At 50.1% G+C, this 19234-nt stretch overlaps 1 protein-coding gene across 1 annotated transcript; it reads right to left on the reverse strand.

Annotated features, from left to right (window-relative positions):
- Window positions 1-1585: 1585 nt before the first annotated feature.
- LOC123045249 (exocyst complex component EXO70H1) lies at window positions 1586-3776 on the reverse strand. Its single transcript, XM_044468232.1, has one exon. The coding sequence runs from the start codon at window positions 3648-3650 to the stop codon at window positions 1818-1820; it is 1833 nt and encodes a 610-aa protein (XP_044324167.1). The 5' UTR covers window positions 3651-3776; the 3' UTR covers window positions 1586-1817.
- Window positions 3777-19234: the final 15458 nt, after the last annotated feature.

The raw sequence follows: 19234 nt of genomic DNA on the forward strand, positions 1-19234 counted from the left end.
ACACGTGGACCGCCAGCCCCTGGTAGCGTCGCAGTAGGAGGAGGGGCCGAGGCGGGTGGTGGTGACTGCCCCGAAGGAGCCCTGGATGAAGCAGAGGAGCGACCACCCTTGGTGGCGGCGTTTGCCGAGAGGGCGCCGTTGCCCCTGGATCGGCGCGTCTCGACTCGTTGCTCAGTAAGCAGGAGGCGTGAAAAGACCTCGTGTGCTGGCATGGGCGTGGAGTTGCCCCTCTCATTGATGATCTCGACTAGGGCGTCATACTCCTCATCAAGACCATTGACAATAAACGAGTTGAACTCGGAGTCGGTGAGGGGCTGTCCAATGGAGGCCAGCGTGTCGGCGAGACTCTTGACTTTGTTGTAGAACTCAGTGGCGGTGGAGTCAAGCTTCTGACACTCCCCAAGTTGGCGACGGAGCCCAGATACACGAGCCTGCGACTGTGCCGCAAACGAGCGCTCAAGAATAGTCCATGCCTCGTGGGACGTCTTGGCGAAGACAACAAGCCCAGCAACGGCCGGAGAGAGCGACCCCTGAATGGAGGAGAGGTTCGCCTGATCCTGCCCTGTCCAGACACGGTGAGCCGGATTATAGACCGGACCATGCACGCTGTCAACCAGCGCAAGAGGGCAAGGGAGAGAGCCGTCGACATAGCCAAGCAGGTAGTGACTCCCAAGAAGCGGAAGAACCTGCGCGCGCCAGAAGATGTAATTGTCCGACAACAACTTGATGGTGATGAGATGGCCGAAGTGAAACGGCGGCGGCGGCTGCGATCCCATCGAGGAGACTGGCTGAGGTGAGAACACCGTGGAGACAGTCGGAGGGGCAGCCGGCGCGGTGACAGAGGGCGCGATGGCCGCGGTTGACGCCGCGAAGCCTGCCAGCGCGACGTCCTCCGCCACCAGCGGCGCAGTGGCCGAGGGCGCGACAGCCGCGGTTGACGGGGCGGCGGTGGTGTGGGCCACAAGCGCCTGCCCGGGCGAAGTAGCAGCCGGCGGGAGCGCGAAGAGGGAGCCGACGCTCCGTGTCCCGATCGGCGCCTGAAGGGAGGCGGCATCCAGTGGCCTCGAGAGAAGTGCCGCGAGGGAGGCCGGCAGAAAACCGGTGGCGGTGGAGCCGGACGCAGCGGCGAACGTCATAGCAGTCGGGCGACGGCAGCGGCGGGCGCAGCGGCGGCGGCGGCGGTGGCGGCGGCGGCGGCGGCGGTTTAGGGTTTTTAGGCGGAAGCGGACGTAACCTAGCGTGATACCATGTAAGACAATAGGCTTTGGGGGGAACCAGCACAACCCTCTAGGGGTGGCCTATCACATATATATATAATGAGGTGGTATACAACGTTACAATATACACATGTAAATACAGTCTAACACAATACAATCACAAATGCCCACATACATGTAATATTATAAATTTTCGAGAGAAAAAGTTCCGTAAATATACAGAATATATACACTATCTAACATCTACAAAATTCTAAATCAAATTTTCTTGCAGGGTAAAAGGACCCTATTATTTCAAACCAAAACTTGATGTGCTGTTCGAAAAAAAAAGAGACAAAGTTATATTGAGCCAAATCTAATACACACACTTACATACAGACTTCGATGCATTTCAAATCCATATACGTCTTCTTCGTTGCTCCGTACAGGTTCCAAGTGGATCTCACAACAACAAAAGCTCAAACATCACAAAAGAATGCTAGTATGACTGAGGATTGGTTAGTATCATATTCAATCTTTTCTACAACACGCACAGCACCAGAGATATGTATGTAGTATCATATTCATATCCTGAAGCTGGCTACCTAGCGGAGTTCTAACTTAATCAGTGATAGTGACGCGCTGTCTCCTTGTATTCCCATTTTTGATTTCGACCGGAACCTCTTGCTGCTGCTGCTGCTGCTGTGACGACCGCCGGCGACCAGCTGCGGCGACGCTCTCGTCACCTGCTCCCGCATTCCGCCCGCCGAACAGCCCGTCTATCATGGTGATCACGTCCCCCGGCGTCAGTCTGGCCACAGCGCCCTGCCGCCGGTAGAAGAGCCTGTACATGGGCACCACGGCCTCCTTGGCCGCCGCTCTCAGCGCCTCCCCCATCTCGTCGTCTGCCGCCACCCACTTCTCTTGCATCGCCACCATCTGCACCACCGCCTCCTCCACCGCGCCGCCGCGAAGCACCTTGCTCCCCCACGCCGCGCGCACGTACACGTCAACGTACCCGCGCGCCTTGGCCATCTGCGCCTCCGCCCACTCCTCCCCGAGGATCCGCTCCAGCTTCGTGCCGCCGCCCACCTTCTTGGCCACGTAGTGCGTGTTGTTCGCCAGGAACAAGTAGCTCAGCGCCGGTTCCCGGTAGCTCCCGGCCTTCGCGTCCAGCTTCCGTAGCAGCACATGCACGAGCCAACCGATGGGGTTCGACCACACGCTCAACGCCGGCGAGGAAGACGACGACGACGAGAGATCCGACGACGAGCCCATGCTGCCAGAGGCGAGGGATGACGTGTCCGTGAACTGGTCTGCTCCTACTCCGACTCCTTGTTGGTAGAAGTATATGTGAGCCAGCGCGTTCTCGTAGTCGGCGAGGAAGCTGAGGTAGTTCATGACGTAGCGGGTGAGCGGGTGCACTGCGCCGCCGGGCACCGTGCCCTTGGACGGCTCTTTCTCGATGGCTGCCTCGAAGCTGGCCACCATGCTCCGGACCGCCTCGCTGACCTTGGTCGTCACGAGGGTGGCGGCGCGGGAAGTGACCTCCGACTTTTCCCCGAACGCGGAGACGATGGCCGGGAGTATGGTTTCGGTGAGCGCGTCGTGGACGTCGAGCACGCGGAACAGCCGCTCCGGCGCGCGCCGTGCCCGCCCGACGGCAGCCTCGGCGACCGCTAGGATGTTGGTGGCGTGATCGTCCGCGATGGCTCCGAACACCGCGTCGCCGACGCCCTCGTTGTCGCCGATGAAGACGCGGTCGCAGAGCTCCCGCTCGGCGGAGAAGACGGACGTGAAGGCGACGCGCGCGCCGGCGAGCCAGGACTGTATCTTGGCGTCGACCTGCTCCCAGGAGAGCTTATGGACCTGCGCGTGCTGCGGGGACAGCGAGAAGCCGTGCAGGCGCTGCAGGTTGGCGGTGACCGCCGCGCGACGGCGCGCCTTGAAGATGGACACGCACTCCTTGCCGTACCCGGCGGCCATCATGGCCTCCGCGACCACGCGAAGGTGAGCGCAGGTGTCCATCAGGCTTTGGTCATCGTCTTGCTCGTGGTCATCATCAACCTCACCATCATCATCATCTTGGCGGAAGCGGAGGACGGCGGGGAGGGAGGTGAGGAGTAGCTGGAGCTCGCGCTGGAGCCTCCGCATGGCCGTGTCGAGAAGCTCCTGCGCGTGGATGAGGCCATGGCCCCCGGCGTGGAGGGCGTCGGCGGTGGTGGCGACTCCCGAGGCGTAGAAGAGCATGGCGCGGTGGAGGTCCTTGGCGGCGCGCAGGAAGGCGTCGACCTCGTCCGGGGTGGAGTCGAGGAAGAGCGAGCTGCCGAAGGAGTCCTCGTCCGGGTGCCACTTGTCGAGCAGGATGGCGGCGGCCGCCACCGTGTCGTCGACGACGGTGGCCGGGAGCGTGCGACGAGGGGCCAGGGGGCTCCGGCCGCCGGCGCGCGTCATCGTTGGTTGCAGCGGACAACCGACGCTCGATGGGCGGGCTATGCGTGTGGGAGAGAAAGAGACCGTACGTTGCTTAGCGGCAGAGGTAGCTAGCTGAGCGGTGCCTTGGTTTGCAAGGAGGAGGCGAGGCGGAGTTTGTTATTAAGAGGATAGGATGGCCGGCAGGGGGTACTTATAGACGGACGGACGACTCGGCATTCCTCCATCGGAAATGTCGGTCAAACGTGACACCTCGGCGGCCCGCGTGCGTCAGCCTGCCTCACGAGGATGGGCACAGGCGCGTTGCGGCCGTGCATTCGAATAGAGTATGGCACGCGGGGAAACAGCGTGATGAAATAGTAGTGTACTACTCCGATTTGGACTATTAGCTAATTTGGAGTTAATGATGTGGAGATTGGACTGCGGCGTAAGCTGGTCTCTCCACCCAAATACTCCTACGAGGGCCAGGTAGTACGCTTTTGTTGCCGGCGCTACACGGCATTTACAAGAGAGCAACGCGTAAATTGATCGCATCGCACAGCCTCCTCGAAGCTGCTTCCAACCTTCCAAGGCCTAAATACAACCCACGCCCTCAATACAAGAGACAAATTTACCTTGCACCTCAGCCTTGCGTTTTGTCTCCATGCCTGTCATAAAATTACTTAGTTTATGTACTGTACGGAGACGTTTGGCCTCTTGCCTTCTGTACCTTGCTGGAGTATAATGTCCAGGCTTCTTCTATAGTTTAAGTTTTTTGGATGAATTGATGCGTGCAGTTCTACACTGTCAAGTAAATGGTGATTCTTTTTAAGAAAAACAAAGAAGAAAAAGAGATCAACGGTTACTTTGGTACCCAAACATGAGATGTCAGTAAGGGCATCTCTAAAGCGAACACGTAAACTTTCCGCAACAGTTAGGACCGAACTGTTCGCACAACGAAAGCTGGTAATTTGTCTCGGTCCGTGGAGCAGTCCAGACGTGGTTTCTCCCGTAAATCGCAGACAAAAGTGAAGAAGGTTTGCTGGAGTCCGGACCGCTCCCAATCGCGCTTCTGGCCGCCCTGGCCCACCAAAAAAAACTGCACCCCTCTCCCCCGCGCGCTCCTGCCCGGCGCCAGCTGTCCACATTCATGCCACTGTAGAGCGCGCCGCTCCGCATTGAAGACGGCTCAGGACGGACGCGACTTCTCACTGCCTCCGTCATTGAAGCAGCGCGCCGGCCGAGGGCGCCGCCCGCTGCACGCCCAGCTGAACACGCCTCCTCGGCGCATTCATACGCTCCCATTAACCCTGCGTGGAAACGCAGAAACCTACTTCGGCCATACGTCCGTTCATGAGCGGGCCAACATTAAACGCAACGCCGGGCAAGCTTCTTCCGTCCGCCCTTTATTTAAACGATGGCAGGCGCCGGGCAAGAAGCACACCCCTCCACCGCTCCCCCCATCTCCTTCTTCACCATTTTCTTCACCATTTCGATGGCATTCGACGGACAAGAAGGGCAGTTCTCCGGCATAAAAGCGGCATGGTGGCCCGCCGAGCCTGGTTGATACAAGCGAGGCCGCTCCAAGCCAGCTCACGGGGGAGTGGCGAGTTGCTCCAGGCCGACACGGAGGGGAGGACGGCGGCATGGGCATGCACGACGCCGCGTCGTACCACCCCTCCAGTGCCTACGACCGTGCCATCACTGTCGACGCGCGCGTAGTCGCGCCATGCAGACAGTGAAAGAAGGTGGACGCATGGAGGAGATCGACAAGTCGATGGCCAGCGCATACGCGTCCACTTCCGCTGGCAACTTCGGGGGAAAGTAGAACACGGGAGGCCGCCATTGCTTGGGTCCTAGGAAGGACACCCCCGGCGCGTCGCCGGCTTGCACAGCCGATGATGTGTGCGGTTTCTTCTTTATCTTAGACCACCCTGGCCTGGACGTCCACGGAAGCACCCTTCCCCTCCTGCTGAAGCACCCTCTTCGCCACACTCTGATGAACGTGTTAGAATATATATAACCGTATTGTTTTGTATGGTTATACGGTTGTATATGTGTAGTCCTTGTATAGGTGTCCGTATATTGTACGATACGAACTCTGCCTTGTAACCTATATATATATATATATATATATATATATATATATATATATATATATATATATATATATATATATATATATATCAATACAAGGCACCACAACGTGTGGTTTCCCTAATCTTACATGGTATAGAGCCTAAAAACCTAACCCTAGCCTGTGCCGCCCTCCTCCTCCTTCCGCTGCCGCCGAAACCACCACCTCTCTCGCCGCCGCGCCCACACCGCCGCCTCCATGTCGCAACCCAACGCCGACGCGACGAACCAGGCGCTGGCCGCCGCCAAGGAGCGCCAGGATGCCGAGGCCACCGAAGCCGCCAAGGCAAAGCTGCCTCTCGCGACCGCCGCCGATGGATCCGGGACGAGCGCGAGGTCTTTCTCCTTGACCTCGCTGCACGCCCAAGCCGTCGGTCTCCACTCCATCAAAGGCCACGTTCCCGTCGAGCTCGCGCTTGACACCGGCGTTCACCGGCAGTGGCGCACCTTCTTTCGCATCACTTGTCGCAAGTACGCCCTCCTGGATCACCTCGACTTCGATGCTCCCGATGCGCCGAACCCGGAGTGGTCTCTCCTCGACGCCACCGTCGTCTCCTGGCTCTATGGGTCTGTCTCGCTCAGTATCCTCGATGTCGTCATGACGCCTGGCGACGATCCCCTCGCCGTCGATCTCTGGAACAACAACAACGGTCTCTTCAACGACCACAAGATCAATCGCCAACTCCACCTTACGGCCGAGCTCGGCGATGTCAAGATGGGAGAGATGAGTATGGCCGACTATCTCCAGAAGGTCAAATCCCTCTCCGACGGGCTTGCGGATCTTGGCGCCCCCGTTGACGATGCCGAGATGGTGGTCCACTGCCTCAACGGCCTCTCCGAGCAATACGAGTCCGCCGCCGATCTCATCTCCCTCATGCCCGGGATGACCTTTGCGCAGTGCCGCTCGTTGCTTGCGCTCCAAGACATGAAGCGCAAAAACCGCCGCGCCCGCAACTCAGACACGACCCTCTTCACCAACACTGGCAACCCTGGCAACACCGGCAACCCTGGCAAGGCTCCTGGAAAAGGAAAGAAGAAGAAGAAGGCCGCCGCTGGAGTCACCAAGGAGACCCCGGCGCCCGCGACCCCGCAGCCTGCCACTCCTTCCTGGCCCTCACCGCAACATCCCTGGAACGGCGCCATCCAGATGTGGCCCTATGGCCAAGGGGGCTGCTCGATCGCGCGCCGCCCGGCTATGGCGCTGCTCCCGGCTACGCGCCCCGGCACACCCCGTCACCGCATGCGTTCTACACCCAGAACCCGTACGGCGTTGCTCCCTACGGCTACGGCTACGCCCCTGGACAGCTCTCCTACGGCCTCCCCGGCACTGCTCCAGCATCACCGGTCTCATCTTCGGCTTCATGGGACTAGGGCGCGCTCATGCATCAGTTCCAAACCATGGGGCTGCAAGCACCCTCCAGGGAGTGGGTGATGGACACCGGCGCCTCCTCCCACTCTGCGTCCGATCCCGGTATGCTCACCTCTGTGTCCCCCCCTCCTCTTCTCGTCGTGCTGTCGTTGTCGGTAACGGTTCCACTCTTCCAATCACCGGTACCGGGCATGCATGTCTTCCTATTTCTACTACCTCTCACCCTCTTTACCTTCGTAATGTCTGAGTAGTTCCTAACATAGTTAAAAATCTTTTGTCTGTTCGTTAGTTCACCATTGATAATCGTGTATCCGTCGAATTTGACCCTCTTGGTTTTTCTGTGAAGGATCTTCTATCCAGGACCGAGATTCTCAGATGCAATAGCTTCGGAGCTCTCTACTCCATCCGCCCTTCCTCTACCAGCCAGCCACACGCCTTCCTCGTCGTCGATGCAGCACTCTGGCACCGTCGGCTTGGGCATCCTGGGCGGCCCGTCATGGAGTCATTAGCTCGTTCTTCGGTTATTCCTAGGGAAAAGAATAAAAGTAGATTGTGTCATGCTTGTCAGTTAGGTCGTCATGTTCGTCTTCCTTTTTCTTCCACCAATCGTGTAACCACTACTCCGTTTCAAATAATTCACTGTTATTTGTGGACCTCTCCTGTTGAGAGTATTTCTGGCTTCAAGTATTATCTCATCTGTCTCGATGATTTTACTCAGTATGCATGGGTGTACCCTCTACGGGCTAAGTCCGAAGCTTTCTCGCACTTGTCGTCCCTTCATGCTTTAGCGCTCACCCAGTTTAGTGCACGCTTGCAGGCTATTCAGTGTGATAATGGTCGTGAGTTCGATAATTCACTCCTCCATTCCTTTGCCCAGCACCATGGAATTGCACTCCGCTTTTCATGTCCATACACTTCACAACAGAATGGTAAAGCCGAACGCATTATTCGTACTCTTAATGACATTACTCGTACACTACTTATCCAAGCCAGTATGCCACCTCGTTTCTGGGTTGAAGCTCTTCACACCGTCGTTATGTTGCATAATCGGCTGCCTTCAAAGGCAATCTCGGATCGTATTCCCTTTCGTGCCTTACTTGGCGTAGATCCTGCATATGCTGGTCTTAGGTTTTTCGGATGTCTATGTTACCCCAACACCACAGCCGTCGCTCCGCACAAACTTGTGCCTCGCTCCGTGCCATGCGTGTTTCTAGGGTACCCATCACGGCATCATGGCTATCGTTGCCTTGATCGTTCCACCCAAAAGATCATCATCTCTCGTCATGTAGTGTTCGATGAGTCAACCTTTCCATTCGCCTCCCCTCCATCTTCGTCAACTCCTACTCCTTCCCTGCACACCTATGATTTTTTGCAGGGTGCTGAGCAACCGGTTTTGTTGATGCCATTCATCGTGCCAGGCACGGTGACCTCGGACGCGACTCCACCGTCGCCGCCACGGTCACCGTCGCCGCCGCCACGGTCCCCTCCACGGTCGCCGCCACCGACTTCGCCTCGGTCGCCGCCACCGACCTCGCCCCGGTCGCCTAGGGCCCGGGCTACTGCCGAACGCCCTGCTGGGAGCTCTGAGGGCGACCCTGCTGGGAGTGCTTCTCCCCCTACAGCCGCTTCACCTCCGGCAACGCCGTCGCCAGCTCCTATTGCGGTGGATCCACCCCGGACCCGCTGGCCACGGGCCCCTCCACCGCCACCATCTCACGCCATGGCAACTCGTGCTAAACGGGGCATTGTGCAGCTGAAAAAGATATTTTATCTTCATGTTGAGGGTTTATCTACCATACTGAAGACTTATCATGGTGCTCTCAAGGATCCAAATTGGCATTCCGCCATGGTTGAGGAGTATGGCGCTCTTCTCTCCAACAACACTTGGGACCTCATCGATCCCCCTCGCAATGCTAACATTGTTACCGGTAAGTGGATCTACCGTCACAAGATGAAGTCTGATGGTTCTTTGGATCGCTACAAGGCTCGTTGGGTGCTTCATGGATTTACACAGCGCGAAGGTATCGATTTCGATGAAACTTTCAGCCCGGTCGTCAAGCCAGCTACTATTCGAACGGTGCTCTCTCTAGTGACTGGTCCATCCATCAGCTTGATGTCAAGAATGCTTTCCTCAATGGCACTCTCAGCGAGACTGTTTATGCTCGTCAGCCTTCTGGGTTCACTGATCCTCGTTTCCCTGATAAGGTTTGTCGTCTCAACAAATCACTCTATGGTTTGAAACAGGCGCCTCGTGCATGGTTTCAGCGCTTTGCTTCGTTCATTGAATCGGTTGGTTTCATTGGCTCCAAGTCTGACAGCTCGTTGTTCGTTTATCGACGTGGTGCTGACATGGCCTATCTCCTGCTCTATGTGGATGACATTATCCTGACTGCATCGTCCTCGACATTGTTGCACAGTTTGATTGCCTCTCTTCGTACCGAATTCAGTATGACGGATATGGGTGATCTTCATTATTTTCTGGGCATCTCCGTCACACGCAGCAAGGACAGTCTGTTCCTCTCACAGGAGAAGTATGCATTGGATCTTCTTGATCGAGCTGGCATGTTGCAGTGCAAACCCATCTCTACTCCCGTTGATACTACCTCCAAACTTTCAGCCAAGTCCAGTGATCCAGTTGCAGATCCCACCGAGTATCGTAGTATTGCAGGTGGTCTTCGGTACCTCACGTTCACTCGGCCGGACATCTCTTATGCAGTGCAGCAGATTTGTCTTCATATGCATGATCCTCGGGCTAATCATTTGCTACTTGTGAAGCGTGTGCTTCGCTATATCCGCGGCACCACCGACCATGGCCTCACTTTGTTTCGACGTAGCTCCAGCAAATTGCTGGCCTATTCTGACGCTGATTGGGCAGGTTGCCCTGACACTTGTCGGTCTACCTCAGGTTATTGTGTTTTCCTTGGCACTAATCTGGTGTCGTGGTCTGCTAAGCGGCAGCACACGGTCTCTCGCTCCAGCGCCGAGGCCGAATACAGGGCAGTTGCAAATGTCGTGGCTGAAACATGTTGGTTACGGCAGCTTCTTCAGGAGCTTCATCGACCGGTGACTGGTGCCACTGTGGTGTTCTGTGACAATGTGAGCTCTGTTTACATGACACAGAATCCCGTTCATCATCAGCGCACCAAGCATGTGGAGATCGATTTACACTTTGTGCGCGACCGTGTCACCACAGGCGAGGTCCGGGTTCTTCACGTTCCGAGTTCTTCTCAATTTGCGGACATCTTCACCAAAGGATTGCCATCTCTTCTCTTTTTGGATTTTCGGGACAGTCTTAACATTCATCGACGTCCGTTTACGACTGAGGGAGGGTGTTAGAATATATATAACCGTATTGTTTTGTATAGTTATACGGTTGTATATGTGTAGTCCTTGTATAGGTGTCCGTAAATTGTACGATACGAACTCTGCCTTGTAACCTATATATATAGATCAATACAAGGCACCACAACGTGTGGTTTCCCTAATCTTACAGAACGGCACAACCAGACATAGGGAAGATACGAGGGAAGAATATGCCTTCGAGACTCCCGGCAGTCCGATGACCGTACGTGCATATAGTTTTAACTTTTTAGTTAAAATATTTCCAAAATGTAACCGTTTGTGTCCGTTTTGTATGAAATCCGTCATATTTGTATGAAATCCGGTCGAGTTTGCATAAAATTCGGTTGTGTTTGCATGAATTTCATCCGATTGATTTGAGTTGATGTGAAAATGTATGCGGCTGGCGTTGAATGACTACCTCGCGAATCCATGTCCGCGGACTGGTCCCCTGTATGCGGACGGATATTGGAGATGCCCTTGATGACTTATGTATGTCGACACGAAGAGAAGAGGCACGTCTTGCCTGCGAGCCATTAATGCTTGACACTGGGTGTGGGTGCCCTTAAGGGGTTCACACGTCTTAGGATCTAGTGTTGACCAACTCATCCATATTTTGTTTAGTCAGAATATTGTTCAAACTTAAATCTTCAAAAATGATGACGCATGTATTTTTAATGGAGTGGGTAATCGTTTTATGAAGGGTGTACAGCAGAACTCGAGTTCGCTACGTGGCAATCAACCATTGCACTTGAACTCAGACTTCATGGAATTATGTTTCACTAAAATTAACAAATTCAGCAAAAGAAAATGCTTTGGTAAATTAAGTTGCAGGAGAGTTTCTTATGTCTAAGTGAGATGTCTTACCATTGAAATTTGTGCAAAGGTGACGGAAATCATCATCGGATAAAATGGCTAGCACCATCCACATATATAGAAGAATATAAAGTCGACTTAGAGTGTAAAACAAACCCAAAAAATATACTCCATTAGCTCAAGTGAAACACGCCTCAATACTAGAAAGGTGTGTCATCTAGAAATACGACTACGAAAGGTCAGTCTGGGTCTAGCAGCCCGCATGACAACGACTATTTTTGTTGTCCAGATCAGCATTCTTCCAAATATTTTAAAGTTTAAGTTTTCTACATATATCTCGTCTTTACTCGGCTTATACGACACATTTTTTATGGTGTTTGCCCCCCTTACAGATTATCGTTTGGTAACTATCAACTCACTCCCCCTCCCACCCCACCTATCAATATAAATATGTTCCAACCAACATTGACATTTCAAATATACAGAGGCTTTGTACGAGCTGCAAGGCGGCCAATGCCCCCTTTTTCTGAGCACAAGCATGAATTATTCGTGCACCTCCTTCGAGTACCAACATTCCATCAAAACCTAAGTTAAGATCCACGAATGGCTTAGTCTAGCCACACACCCGCACTCGAAGTGGAGCAGTAACACTTTGATCAAACAATTTTGGATTGCCGTAGCCTCCGTTCTAACGACCATAGAAAGTTTTCACCTCGTCGATCATGCTAATTTCATGAGAAACCTCGAACATATAGAACGGCAAGGTCTTTCACAATGTCTCCACTGCTCCACATGTCTACCAACTCAAATTTGGCTCGTGTGCTCATGTATTTTTGGAATAATAGAGTACATACAACACTTAAGATTGCATTAACACCCCCCCCCCCCCCCCTAAGGGTGTCGAATTAGGATTTGTGTCTTATTCGTTGAGTTCTAGCATTTCTTACTCTTGCCATAGAGGAGAGTAGACAAGACTTTTCATACGCGTAATGAGCACCCCCACTTTATTTATCAAGTACTGCATCTTTATATCTGTAATTTAGATTGCACATCTCAAATATGTCATTGTTCTTCGGTAGCATGCAGGGGATGATATTCATGAATAGGTTGACTGTGTTTCCAACACTGTCAGTAACCATATCAGATTTGTCTTAGCGATTTCAAAAATGCGCCATCGAGTGTATGGTGTATTCGTTTCGTCAAAGTCTCCTCCAACAAAATCGATACTATCTCATCGAAGGATCAAGACACACCCTCGTACATATCAATTATGCTAAACTTTGCTTTGTTGATGGATGAGATCTTTTTCTAGATAAAAGGCCGAGGTCCGACTTTATAAATAAAGCCACCAAGCAGAGTTAGAACAGACCCATGAGACCAGCACGAGAACAGGCAAAGTATCAACCGAGATAGAACGAGAGAATAGTCTAAGTACATGGCTCCCAGGCCAGTACACGGCACGCAGGCCGGAGATAGAACTAAGACGAGAGCCGACCACTAGCGACTAAGTGCCTGCTTGAACTGGGGAGATGGAGATAGCAGAGTTGCGGATCTTGGCCAACATGGCATCGAAGATGTCCCTGTCTTCCTCCTTAGTCAATGATCTCCACTGCTGCAGGAATATACAAGTTTTAAATAAGCAATCAGCCGGTTTAGCAGGGAAAATATGTTCGATGGTAAATTTATTCCTTGTCGTCCAAAGGGACCAACACATGGCTGCGAAGCCCACCCAAAACAGTCTTCTCTGGGCCCCAACCAAAGAATTAACTAGGACGCGCAGGTCAGAGAAGGAGGTCGGAGCCCAAGAAACATGCAACCAGGATCTAATACAACACCAAAACAGATTAGCCAACACACAGTTGAAAAAGACATGTGACGTGTCTTCTCTCATACCACATAAAGCACACCTATCAGACCCCGGACCATTACGCTTTCGAATTTGATCACCCGTCGGCAGCCGTCCACGAGAGGCTTGCCAGAGGAAAACCTTAACCTTAGGAGGGATACGAGCCCTCCAGATCCAATTGAATTTGGAGGTGGTGGATCCAGCGATAAGATTACGATAGAGGGATTTCACCGAGAAACGAGCAGAGGAGGAGTGGGGCCAAACAACCGTGTCTTCCTCCTCCGAGAGCGAAGGGAAGAAAGCAACAAGACGCTGCCAGTCTTCCAACTCTGCGGGAGAGAGGGAGCGACGCAAACGTAGGTCCCAATTATTCGACGCGAGCTCAGGGATTGAGATTGAGGTGATGGATGAGATCTTTGCCTTCAAATTTTTTTGAAGCATACCTTGATCGATCCTTGGTACACTTTAGAATGAGAGCTACCGTCTCACTGCAAGTGGATTCAAGGATGATTGGCTCGGTTGTATATCTTTCTCTTGCTTAAATAATTGATGAGAGTGGTTTCATTCTTTTAATGAAACTAGATGATACACGGCGTGTTGTTGGAGGAATTGGTTGTAATTTATCTCAACGAGAGTTGGTTATATAAAACATGACTATTTGAAATAATATATGAGAAGTTAAGCAAAAAAGGCATATAGTTTATTGTATAGTTCTAAATTAAAAATAAAATATAAGTAGTCCTTTCTCATGAATGGTTGAATTCTTACCGAAGGTAACCTTATTAAAAGGAATTGGCATGGAAGTATGCAATGTGTGTTCTGTCATCATGACAAAACAATAAAACACTTGTTTTTCCAATGCAAATTGGCTCGTTCTCTATGGTCATTCATCCAAGTAGTTTCTGGCTTGTATTCTCTACGCAGTGTTCCTAATATATTTGGCAACTGGTTATATAGGATTGATTACACGTTTTGAATTTCTAAGGGTGGGAGCACTTGCCATTACCTGGTCACTTTGACTAAGTAGAAATGATAAAAAATCGATAAAAGTACTTCTTTTATGCAGATTATCAACATATGTACCAGTATGCTCCCTTTATAGTCGTATCTACAACAGAAAGAGAATCGAGACCTCGTTACGGAGGTGTGTACACGTTTAGAGGCCAAGGCGAGGGATAATCTTTCCCGACATGGATGGCATAATGATCTTCGAATTGGCCCTCCTACATCTTAGGTCTTATACAATCTTCACATGATTACTTGATTTTCTATTTTTTTGAAACGTGGACTTGGTTATGACTGTGTGCATCTCAGTTATGCAAAGGTCGGGCATAATGCTTAAACCTTTTAAGTAATAAAGCGCCCTTTATCAAGACTAGCAAAAGAGCCCGTGCATTGCAACTGGAGAGAAAACATAACACACACTTTTAACTCAACAACCATCACTCAAGACCACAATAGGTCCATCTTCCTTATTTTTGCGAGGCATCATATTTGTGTTGCCGCTTATCCTCCTTCTCACCCTCGTCGGCGATGGCCTCAGTGTTCACACAAAACAACAAAAAACGTGTGTTGAATATGGTTAATCCTAAGGCGTCTCTCTCTCCCTCTCTCCTCCCTCTCCCTCTCTCCCCCCTCTCTCTCTCTCTCTCGCTCGCTCGCTTTCTCTCACTCTCGCGATGAGAAATCTGTTGTTTTCCCTTGCGATATTTTTCAGAGGTATGCACGTGTAGTTATCGATGTTTTCTTTTCCGTATATGGATATAGTGGAGTGTTTATTTGCAATCCGGATTGCCGCCCGTATGAAAAACGGATCTTGCGCTATAAATTATAAGTTTGCTTCCATAAAAATATTTTAAAAATATTTAACAGGTAAATTTAACATCATATTTAGATTCCACACATTTTTCTAATAAAATTTCATATATAATATGTTAAAATCGAAGTTACGGTTTAAAAGATACAGATAATTTAGAAAATCATTTGGTTTGACTCAAATATATTCCAAAATAATATTTAAAGATACTTAAAAGGTAAAAATAATCTCATATTTATATTCTACATATTTTTCTAATCAAATTTTATATATAACATGTTCAAATCGGAGTTACGGTTTAAAAGATATGGATGATTTTAAAAAGCATTTGTTTGACTTAAATATGATCCGCAGATGAATTGCCTAAAACATCAAGGGGGGTCAAAAAATGTAAAATAACGGTTTGGGTGTGACTTAAATCCGGACGGCGGGTTGATTTCAAGAAAAGACAGGGACTTTTGTGTAAAATACGAAAATAATGATTCGTTTTAACTTAAAACAAGACTGCTGGTTGAATTCTCTGAAATAGAGGGACTTTTCTGGAAAATGGCATGACGGACGAAAGAAACCCAATTTGCTTTATTATTAGGTAAAGATAGCAAAAGAGCCCGTGCGTTGTAACGGGAGAAAAAACATAACACACACTCTTAACCCAACAACCATCACTCAATAGGTCCATCTCCTTTATATTTGCGAGGCATCATATTTGTGTTGCCGCTTATCCTCCTTCTCACCCTCGCTGGCGATGGCCTCGGTGTTCACACAAAACAACAAAAACCGTGTTTGAATATGGTTAATCCTAAGGAGTCTCTCTCTCCCTCTCTCCTCCCTCCCTCTCTCTCTCTCTCTCTCTCTCTCTCTCTCTCTCTCTCTCTCTCTTTCTCTCATTCTCGCGATGAAAAATCTGTTGTTTTCCCCTGCGACATTTTTCAGAGGTATGCATGTGTAGTTATTGATGTTTTCTTTTGCCTATATGATTATAGTGGGGTGTTTATTTGCAATCCGGATCGCCGCCGGTACGAAAGAAAAACGGATCTTGCGCTAGAAATTATAAGTTTGCTTTCAAAACCATTTAAAAAATATTTAACAGGTAAAATTAACATCATATTTAGATTCCACACATTTTTCTAATAAAATTGCATATATAATATGTTAAAATCGAAATTACGGTTTAAAAGATACGGATAATTTAGAAAATCATTTATTTGATTTACATATATTCCAAAATAATATTAAAAATATTTAATAGGTAAAAATAATCTCATATTCATATTTTACATATTTTTCTAATCAAATTTCATATATAACATGTTCAAATTGAAGTTACGGTTTAAAAGATATGGATGATTTGAAAAAGTATTTGTTTGACTTAAATATGATCCGCGGATGAATTACCTAAAACGTCAGGGGGGTTTCGAAAAACGATTCGGGTGTGACTTAAATCCGGACGGCGAGTTGATTTCAAGAAAATACAGAGACTTTTGTGTAAAATACGAAAAAAAAACGATTTGTTTTGACTTAAAACAGGACTGCGGGTTGAATTTTCTAAAATAGAGGGACTTTTCTGAAAAATGCCATGATAGACGAAAGAAACCCAATTTGCTTTATTATTAGGTAAAGATTGTGGGGTGGGCTTTTACCCACGTATGGTCCCATGTTGAGACGGCATATTTTTGTACGCGGAGAGAAAAACGTGCCTCGTTTGAAAAGGAAAACGCAAACAAAATTCTTTGTTTCAAGTGAAATCGATCGAGACGTCACTGCTTTATAATTAAGCAAGGCAGGACATTGTTACTTGACTGCCACGGCCTGCGTACACCACCTTCACCAACGAATGATAAGGGTTGAACATCAGATGGTTACACAACGAGGGATTTCCATTTGAAGAGATCAAGGCAGCACAGGCGACTTCCGTGCCATGACGACAGTGAACCAGAAATCGTGGACAGGAGAAGTATGAACCCTAGGCGATTAAGAATAATAGAGGAGGAATCGGATGGTGCTGGAGTACGTACACGCATCTAGATCCTGACGACGCGCCGGCTGGATGGCGTATGGGAATTGCAGTCCAGTATTTTGCGACAATTCGTTATAAGACGTTGGGTTTTGTTCCTTGTGCGAGCAGGCTACAAGCTTTAATTTTTTGTTCTGCGAGGAATCTTCTAGCACTGCCGGTAGGTTGTTTGATATGGTCAAGCGCGAGGAAAAGGCTAACCATTTCCGGTGCAACCGACGCCATCCAACCGAATGGCCTCCTTACTTAATTACTTACTTCCTCCGAAAATTCTTGTCATCAAAATAAATAAAAGGAGAATGTTCTCCTTTTATTTATTTTGATGACAAGTATTTTTGGACGGATGGAGTAGGAGTATAGATCGTTTTCTTAATTCCATCCTTGGAATTATTTATTAGCGATCGAGTATACGTACTTGCTAGTATCATCACTTGACTGTTGATTTTCCTTGTAGTTTGGCGTCAGATATCTGAGTTTGTCGATATACTACTAATCACTGGACCTCCCATCAGACTATTTGACATGTCTACTGAACTTTCCATCAGATCATTTGATTGACATGCGTGCTGAACTTCCCATCACATTATTTGACATGATCAAGCAAGGAAGTTAATGGCCAGTTGAAATGCTCGTGCCACATCTTACTAGTAGTAGCTAGTCTGTCGACTATCGATGCATCGTTTACTTGGTGTAGGCGCGTTGACATTGACTAGTTCTCCTGACTTGCTCGATCCAACTTGCTCCTGGTCCGGCCGGTTTTTGCGATTGATACCCTTGACTCGCCATGTTCGAACCGAGTTCTGACCGTGGGAACATGAAGTTGCACGTCATATCACAACTCCGAATAAACGGGATCCACACACATGCACACGAGCAGCAAAGGTTGGCCAGTCTCCCCCCTCCTGCCGCCTCCCCATCACTAGTCAACATGTGAACAACGAATGGACAAGAGCAAAGGAGGGACACTCAGATAGCATCCCTCCTTGTCCTTTGCCTCCTTTTTTGCATGCGTCATGCATGCTCTACTAGTATCACACCCAATTTACCCAAATGATGCTGGGAGTTTCATATGAAAAGACATAATCAATATAGAAGTAAACTGATTTAGAAAAAGAAGCTCATGTCTCAATCACTTCAATTTTCGGTGTCTCTATTATATCTTTTTTCTTTTCTCTCGAATAAGCACAAGTGTACGTGTCATCTATTAAAGAAGGAACGGGGGAAAGAATCCTACTGCAGTTTTACAAAGTATGGCTACACGAGACTCACACCTATCTCCACCCGCTACGCTAAGTGACTACTCGCCTTGCGTCTGCCCTAGTGCTACCGCTAGATCCCTATGGAGGGCATCCTCGCCTCTCAGTAGCCCCGCTTCTTTCCATAGTACACATTCGCTGGCTATCTTGTGCGGCACGTCTCGCGGACAAGGTGTCTTGTCATCGAACATGACCCCATTTCGGTGCTTCCACAGCTCCCACATGACCAACAAGCAGGTAGCGCGCACCGTCTTCGCTCGTCGTCTCGGTAGGCGGTCTAGACCACTTCGTGTACACCATTCCATTAGTGATTCCTCCATGCGCGGCTCGGCATGCCCCATACCTAACGCAGGCAAGATCTTAGCCCAAACCTCTCGCGCAAGGATGCAATGTAGGAGCAGATGGTCGATCGACTCTTCGTGTTGATCGCAGAGTGGGCATGCTGCCTGGTGTGGCAAGCCTCTCCTGGCTAACCGGTTTGAGGTCCAACACCTGTTTCTGGTGGCCAGCCACGAGAAAAATCTACACCTTAGCGGTGCCTTGGAGTCCCAGGTGAAGGCGGCCATGGGAGAGACCTCAAGTCCCCAAAACTTCGCCTGGTATGCCGAACTGGCCGAGAATTGCCCCTCCTTGCTCCAGGCCTAGATGGTGGTGTCGCAGTCATGCTCTTGAAGCCGAGTGGCCGTCACCATTGGCCACAGAGCCATAAATTGCTCAAAGGTAGCCTGGTCTATGGACGACCCAAGATCACGCACCCATCCAGCCGAGGTCACGGCCTCATGGACCATTCTGGACTTCCTTGCGCATGCAGAAACACACTCGTACAAGCGCGATGCGAGTTCTTGGACTCGAGATCCTTGTAGCCAGCGATCTTCCCAGAATAGAGTGCTCTTACCATCTCCAAGCTCTACTCAAGCGGCCACCTGGAAAAGTAGTTTTGATTCTTTGGGTACATGGATGTTGAACTCTGTCCAAGGCCTGGAGCTGTCCATTTTCTTGTGCCATATCCACTTCGTCTGCAGTGCCACATTCAT

The sequence above is a fragment of the Triticum aestivum genome, chromosome 2B (assembly GCF_018294505.1).
Source record: "Triticum aestivum cultivar Chinese Spring chromosome 2B, IWGSC CS RefSeq v2.1, whole genome shotgun sequence".
Lineage (NCBI taxonomy): Eukaryota > Viridiplantae > Streptophyta > Magnoliopsida > Poales > Poaceae > Triticum > Triticum aestivum.

Excerpts from the sequence above, each read along its gene's own strand:
- LOC123045249 (XM_044468232.1), bottom strand. The coding sequence starts at position 3,650 with ATGACGCGCGCCGGCGGCCGGAGCCCCCTGGCCCCTCGTCGCACGCTC.